General features: G+C 35.7%; 1 protein-coding gene across 3 annotated transcripts; it reads right to left on the bottom strand.

Annotated features, from left to right (window-relative positions):
- Window positions 1-505: 505 nt before the first annotated feature.
- On the bottom strand, window positions 506-7,642 carry LOC110891406 (probable glycosyltransferase At5g03795). 3 transcript variants are annotated; one of them, XM_022139098.2, is made up of 5 exons: window positions 7,500-7,642; window positions 3,462-4,156; window positions 2,738-2,871; window positions 2,312-2,666; window positions 506-1,272 (listed from the first exon to the last, which is right to left on the bottom strand). In XM_022139098.2, exons 2-5 carry the CDS (start codon window positions 4,089-4,091, stop codon window positions 613-615), a joined length of 1,779 nt encoding a protein of 592 aa, XP_021994790.1. In that variant the 5' UTR covers window positions 4,092-4,156; window positions 7,500-7,642; the 3' UTR covers window positions 506-612. The 3 variants fall into 3 exon arrangements, with proteins under 3 accessions (XP_021994790.1, XP_021994792.1, XP_021994791.1); XM_022139100.2 differs by lacking the exon at window positions 7,500-7,642 and adding an exon at window positions 7,147-7,386; XM_022139099.2 differs by lacking the exon at window positions 7,500-7,642 and adding an exon at window positions 7,176-7,386.
- Between the last annotated feature and the right edge of the window lie 219 nt (window positions 7,643-7,861).

Genomic DNA, 7,861 nt, shown 5'->3' with positions numbered 1-7,861 from the left:
AAACAAACAGTCTGCAGATGGCAATGTCTGCGCGTGGTCTGCGCGGCGCAGACAGAAGAGCCTGCACATATTTTTTTAGAAAAACAAACACCACCTAATATGAGAGAAGTTACGCGTGACATGGTCACGGACTGTCCATAGGAATGAAATCCAAGTTATGTGAGAAGGGGAGAGGGAAAGGTGTCGCGGTCCATAACTTCCGAGAGATGGTAGGGTGGTTCGTAGGGCGGGCTAACGCGGAGGCATCCGTGACCTGGTCCGTTGCTATGCTCTTAAGTAAAAAAACTGAGACTTATCATGCTCATAAATAGCTCTCATTCAAGCAATTTGGTTGGTTAAATCAATAAACATGTTGATCTCATTCAAACTTTCTTTTAATAAGAAAATCAACTCAAGTTTTAATACAGGTTAATAATAAATAGGTAAGTCTTGTTCAAACTTTCATTTATCAGGAAAATGATGGCAATTACCAACATGAAACAAAATTTAAAATAAAAAATCTAAATGATTTATAATTAATTTCATATAAAATGATAAAACATCTTATTGGAAGTCAACAAATGACAAATCTATTCACAAGTCAAATATGCTCAAAGATAAAACCCTAACTAGTTATACTCTAAAAACTCTATTATACCATACTGAATGCAATATCATATGAAATATATCATACTTCACAGGCTTAACATGCCATAGAAAATGTTGTTGCACCTTCTTAACTCTCTGTTGCATCACCAAATACCTCCGGTTCGATATCGATAAAAGAATATTCTTCAAATTCGGGATATCCTTCTCCAGAACAAAAACCGCAAACGCCTCCCAGTTCAAAATCTCGAAAAACGGGGGTACGAAGTTGTCGGATATTATAACCGGAACGCATTCGTGAAAAATGGCCTCCACAACTCTTGGACTGTTTACTTCATAACCTTTAGCACATATACAATACTTGCTAGTCTTCATGTAATTGATATAGTTTTTGTTGCCTTTAGAACTCGGAAGCTTTCGGAAGATTTTCATGTCGGGATCTTTGTTTTCCCAATGTTTTAAGAGGATCGGGCGGACATCGCCATGCATTTGGCCCGCAAAGAAAGCGAGAATCGAGCGTTGGGAAGGGGGTTTGCCGCCAAGTTCGCGTAACGGGTTTTGAGGTGAGCGAACGTATGTTTCGGCGAGAGATACGTCTTTTCCTAATTCGAAATGTTCTCTACCGACATCCGAATTGCATAGAGCACGTATGCAACTGTTCATAGATTTTCTTGTCTCGTCCGTAGCCTGAAAGTTGTAAGTTTTCATAGAGGCGTTTGAGTCAATGCTGACCAAAAAGTTGTCGGGAAAATGTAAAATGACAAAAATACCCTCTAAACGAAGAATAACTTATGTATAATACTAATTATACCATTCATTTAAAATAATTAAAGAACCAAATTTGAGATGCTAAACCTAAAATGGACATCAACTTCATCTTAATGAGCATAATCGATCTCTTCAATATCGAAGAATCGAATTAAAAATGGCTTCTACGTCCTATATAATTTCAATAAGAGTAAAGTACATGGATGGTCCCTGTGGTTTATCAAAATTTTGGATTTGGTCCCTAGCTTTCCAAAAGTACACGGATGGTCCTGTGATTTGCACTTTGTAACACATTTAGTCCCTAGCCAAGAAATCTAAAGGTTTTAGCATGTCCAAGTTAGAGACTAAATACGTTTCAAAGTGCAAACCATAGGGATAAAAAACAGGGACTAAATGCGTTACAAATTGCAAACCGCAGGGACCATCTGTGTACTTTTGGAAAGCTAGGGACCACATCTGAAATTTGCGTAAACCACAGGGACCATCCCTATGGTTTGCACTTTGTAACGTATTTAGTCTCTAACCTGGACATGCTAAAACCTTTAGATTTCTTGGCTAGGGACTAAATGCGTTACAAATGGCAAACCGCAAGGACCATCCGTGTACTTTTGGAAAGCTAGGGACCACATCTGAAATTTGGTTAAACCACAAGGACTATCTGTGTACCATAAGGACTATTTGTGTACTTTACTCTTTCAAGAAAAAATCTCTAAATCTTTTAAAGCAGTCAAAGGCGCTCACCTAGGCAACAAGCGAGGCCTTTGCCCTTGAGTGTGCCTAGCGCCTTTGACAACCTTGTTTGAAATTTTATTAGAGTTAGCGGTAGTATTGCCATTTTACAACTTCCCAACAAGTTTCCGGCCCGATTTGGTATAAACTAAAGCTACGCACATGTTGTTTTGAATATTGGGTAGCACAACTTATCGCTAATACAACTATTAAAGATAAAACGGCTTACCCAATCATGGCAAGCAACGAGGAAATGATCAGACCCACCGGTCCTATTCCACGAATCATATCTACCAGCAATCAGCTGAACGTAATCCTTCAAACGCTGCACCAAGTTGTCACGACTGCCAGATCCGGTCACGTATAACTTTTCCTCCAACATTCTAGAGCTAAACGGAAGGTAAAACAAATGCGCTTGTTTCGGGTTATTAGTAACAAAATGTTTGTTTTCCTTCATATGTTTCATGAACCATCCCTCCGATGCATAGATCCCACTAAGCACTGCTTGCGGCTGGTGGAATATCGGCTTTTCACCCTCTTTGTATACGTAAACCTTTAGAATCTTTTCCATTAGCTCATAACTCCTGCGTTTTGTAGGACTCAGCCATAAAATAACAAAGTTAATAATTAGATTGTATTTTTAATTTTTTATCACCTCTTAAATCTTGAAACGTTACGGTACAATGGAGGGTATAGCGCACGGTCATTGTGGTTTAGTACTGGAGCGTTCTCGATTTGTTGTTTTGCGTCTAATAGTTCTTGATCAACCGTTGAAGACCATAGTGGTTTCTGCACGAACAAAGTTTTATAAGCAATAATATTTATTCAAGTAAAATGCCATTTTCGTCCCTGAGGTTTGGCCAGTTTTGCGACTTTCGTCGCTGAGGTTTGGCCAGTTTTGCGACTTTGGATCTAAAAGGTTTGAAATCTTGTCTTTTTCATCCGGCTCGTTAACTCCAACCATCTTCCTTGGTTAAGTCATGGATATTTCTGTCTTTTTTGTTAACTTAAAGGGCAATGTTCGTCTTTTTCACTTTATGTACAAGCATTTAGCATAATGTACAAGTATTTTAAAGACCAAATTGCCCTTTAAGTTAATAAAAAAACGAAAACACCCCTGACTTAACGGAGAAAAATGGATGGAGTTAACCAGTCGGATGAAAATGACAAGATTTCAAACCTTTTGGATCTAGATGCAAAAAAAAAAAAAAAAAAAAAAAAAAAAAAAAAAAAACCAAGACGAAAGTCGCAAAACTGGCCAAACCTCACGGACAAAAATGGCATTTTACTCTATTTATTATTTAAGCAACTAACTAACTGTAAGTCTGTAACAAGCATACACATGAAAACATAAAACAATAAAACAAGAATACACATACCATTGAACGAACTGAAGCACGATTATCACTTAAAATGTCATGCATATCAGCGAGTGTCACTATGTCCCCAATCGGCCTCTTATGAACCGCTTTCACTGGAGGAACTTGCTTCACTGGTGACTCACCAGCTGACATGGCAGGATTGTTCTCCGATGTTGCCGGCTTCCTGTCACCAGGGTCTAAATTCGACGCATTTACTTCTGGTTTAGACGTGTTGTTATCCAAAGCCGTTGAGGGCGAGATTACCGTGATATTGACTATTGTTGGAGGCGTTAAAGAAGCTGATGAACTTGGTGGTGGACTGGCCGTCGTTGAATCATTCGACGGAATACTGTATTCAATGCCGATATTATTACCCTTACCGAGTGTATCAACAGGCGTTGTGTGATTAGAGACGTTAAAAATGGTAATGTTGCCGGATGATTTGGGGCTTTCGGCTGAAGCTTTGGTTTTATTGGTTTGACCGGTTTGACCCGCTGATGGCTGGGCCTGACCCATTGAAAACATGGAAGATGCAACGTTTCCGTACGGAAATTCGAAGTACTGGAACATTATAACGACGGCAAATACCACTGCCACCAGCCATACTAATCGTTTGGATTCCAATATATACTGAACTTCATGACCCATTGTTATAAATGTTAAAAACCGTTACACTAACTAGTACTCAGAGCACACATGTTCTATCAGCCTCACTGCAAAATTGCCGATTGAACCGATTAGATGTATGTTATTAAGAAAACATATAAGCAAACTGCAAAAGTACATGTAGATATGAAAATCAAATGCGATAAAACAATTTGCATTCTCACAAAGATGAACAGTTGAACACATCCTATCAACATAAACAAAAGATTATCAACTGAAAAGCAGCAGATATTTTAATACAGAGAGATTACGATGGAAAGGATAATGATAAAACTAACCAATTAATGAAAAAGCTAACGAATTTATAATAAAAAATAAAACCTCAATGACTATGCTAATATTCAAACTAGAGATAGAATGAGAAATATGAGTAATTTTGAAAAAAAAAAATGATAAAAAAAATTTTGGATAGCAAAATGTTATTAAACAAGGCCCTGCTACTCAGTGGCGGATCTTGCCCGTTGAACGTCCCAGGGCCGAAAGACACGGGCACTAAAAAATGCCCGGGCCGAACATAGTATATATAAAAATTTTCGATCGAAATGCGCAAAATTAGCACTACGGCCGAAATACTTGCCAGGGCCGTGGCCCTGGCACGGGCCTTCTAAGAACCGCCCCTGCTGCTACTAGCAAGATGCTAGAGCAGGAGCAAACACCTGAACAGAACCAGATACCTTTACATAATTTTACAATTACTGATTACATCTAATGCTTACTAACAAACAAACATAAAGACAAATGGTAAAAAAAAAAATAATAATAATAATAACTAGGATAGATGAAACTCGGTTAACTTGCCCCGCAAACTGGACGTTGAGAGCAAAATACCATAGTTATAAAGGCACTAGGCGCACTCAAGGCGTATAGGCCTTGCCTGGGGCCTAGGCGCAAAGCGCAAAAAAAGCGAGGGCCTGAGAAAAATAAAGCGCATAATGAAAAAAATTAAAAAATATATTATGTATTAGAAAAAGAATACTATTTTTCAAATAAAATAAACAAAGTCTATTATGTAACACTTTATATCATCTAATTATACCAAAATATTAGTGTATTAGTGCAGAAAAGTAGTTTTCCTTGATTAAAAGTAGAAATTTGGCTAGAATCTTGTCGGAATTTAGCCAGAAACTCTCCGGCATCTAGGAATCTTGCCGGAATGTGCGCCTGAACCATCACCTGGAGAGTTAAAGCGCAATTTCGTCGACTTAAAGCGCAACTGCCTCGCCTCGCCTGAAAAATGGGCCTAGGCGCAAGAGGCGATGGTTTTTAACAACTATGCAAAATACTAATATTAAATATTATCTTCAACAAAATATTATATTAGACATCAACATCAATTTTTGAGTGCTACTGATCATAGGTCAAATATCAAATATTATTGGGAGTCAAATATCCATTCAGAAAAAAAAAAAAAAAAAAAAAATTGCTGATTGAGAAGCAGTAGGTTTGAACAATGTACCAAATTTTTAGGTCTGATTTTGGTACAAACAAAGTGACATATAACTTCATAACAGTCAAAACAGAGAATGAACATGAGCAACTTACTCAATTGTTATAAATCAACAACATTTTACTAATTAAGTAACCAATTTCCAACAACATGCATACGCAAATCTAAATCCGTAAACCACTCTATCAACCGTTATACGAATCACAAATCACCACATGCAATTAACACGACGACTCCTGGATTACCAGATCACAAAATTCAGCACACAAATTAATTGCCAAAAAAAATTATAAAAGAATAAAAAAACCTAAACAGATTAACTGATTTTGTTTATACAATTACTTCATCAAAAAATAAAAAATAGAGTTAATTACTGTTTTCGTCCCTGTGGTTTGTCAAAAATCACTATTTCAGTCCATTGGTTTAAAAATTGCGATTTCAGTCCCTGTGGTTTCACTTTCTTAACCATTTCAGTCCACCTCGTAACCATTTCAGTCCCTGTACTGATAGAATAAATAGATTGAAATGGTTATGAAAGTGAAACCAAAGGGACTAAAATGCTTACGAAAGTAAAACCACAGGGACTGAAATCACAATTTTTAAACTAATGGACTGAAATAGTTATTTTTGACAAACCACAGGGACGAAAACAGTAATTAACTCTAAAAAATAAAACCTAAACAGAATAACTGATTTTGTTTATGCAATTACTTCATCAAATCAAAAAACTAGCAGTCCAAACAGAGATTGAACATGAACAGCTTACTAAACTGTTAAAACTCAACAACATTCTACTAATTAGGTTACCGAATTCCAGCAACATGAATCAACATGCATACGCAAACCGTATAACACAAATTAACTCTATCCGATTACATGATGCAGCAACCAAATCACTTGCAAAAGAAAAAAACTGTTAACAGATCAGTTGATTTAATTAGTGCAATTACTTCATCAAATTAACAGTCCAAACAGAGTATGTACATGAATAACTTACAAAACTGTTAACCTTCAACAACATTCTACTAATTAGGTTACCGAATTCCAGCAACACGGATCATCAACAAGTATACACAAATCCAAACCACTCGATTAACCCTCGATTACCAGATCACAAAAGCCAGTAAACATTCAACGAATTCACATATAATGTAAATTCAGCAAACAAATCACTTGCAAAAAAAAAAAAAAAAAAAAAAAAAAACTTTAACAAATTAACTGATTTCATTAGTGCAAGTTACTTCATCAAATCACCACATTAGCAAACAAATCACTTGCAAAAAAAAAAAACTGACAAATTAACTGATTTCATTAGTGCAAATTACTTCATCAAATCACCTCTGTTACAAATAAATTGATTTCATTAGGCAAATTACTTCACCACATTAGCAAACAAATCACTTGCAAAAAAAAAATGTAACAAATTAACTGATTTCATTAGTGCAAATTACTTCATCAAATTAGCAAACAAATCACTTGCAAAAAAAAAAAAAAAAAAATGTAACAAATTATATGATTTCATTAGTGCAAATTACATCATCTAATCATCAAATCAACAGTAAAAACAGAGATCAAGCATGAACAACTTACAAAACAGTTAAAATTCAACAACACTCAACTGATTAGGTCACCGAATTCCAGCAACACAAATCAACATGCATAATACGCATACGCAAAATCCGTTACTCGATCAACCGTACAACACACATTATCACTATCCGATTAACGCGAACTTTCCTCGATCACCAGATCACAAAATTCAATAAACATTCAACGAATTCACAGATTAAGTGATTCAGCAAATAATAAATCGATTTAAAAAAAAAAAACAAAAAGTAAACAGATGAATTGCTTTGAAAGAAGCGAATCATTGAAACCGATACTATAATTTAATGCGATTGCATGAAGATTATGAATAGAATTGAATAATGAGAATTAAATACCTATGCGAGAGAGACGTGGTTGGAACGTTTGGCTGGTTGCTCGAGGGTTTATGACAGATGGTGTTATGGCGGCACAGAGATATATGTGTATGTATGTATATGTGTGTATATATTCTCTATATTTTATTATATTTTATTTACTTAGCTTGATTGTGAAATGATGCATCTACCTTTTATAGACATACTTGCAATTCGGTCCATGGTATTTTGAGCATGTATAATTAGCATATGTTAGGTAAACTGTAAGAATTATTTAAAAAGTGACACGTGGCATCGAACTAATTATAAAGAAAATGATAAAATAATATCCTAAATAATATCAATTATATTGAATTCCCTATAAACTATGCTAACAAGTAATT

Source organism: Helianthus annuus, chromosome 11 (assembly GCF_002127325.2).
Source record: "Helianthus annuus cultivar XRQ/B chromosome 11, HanXRQr2.0-SUNRISE, whole genome shotgun sequence".
In the NCBI taxonomy this organism is placed as follows: domain Eukaryota; kingdom Viridiplantae; phylum Streptophyta; class Magnoliopsida; order Asterales; family Asteraceae; genus Helianthus; species Helianthus annuus.
The sequence above is the reverse complement of the archived record's forward strand: the minus strand, read 5'-3'. Positions and strand labels throughout refer to the sequence as shown.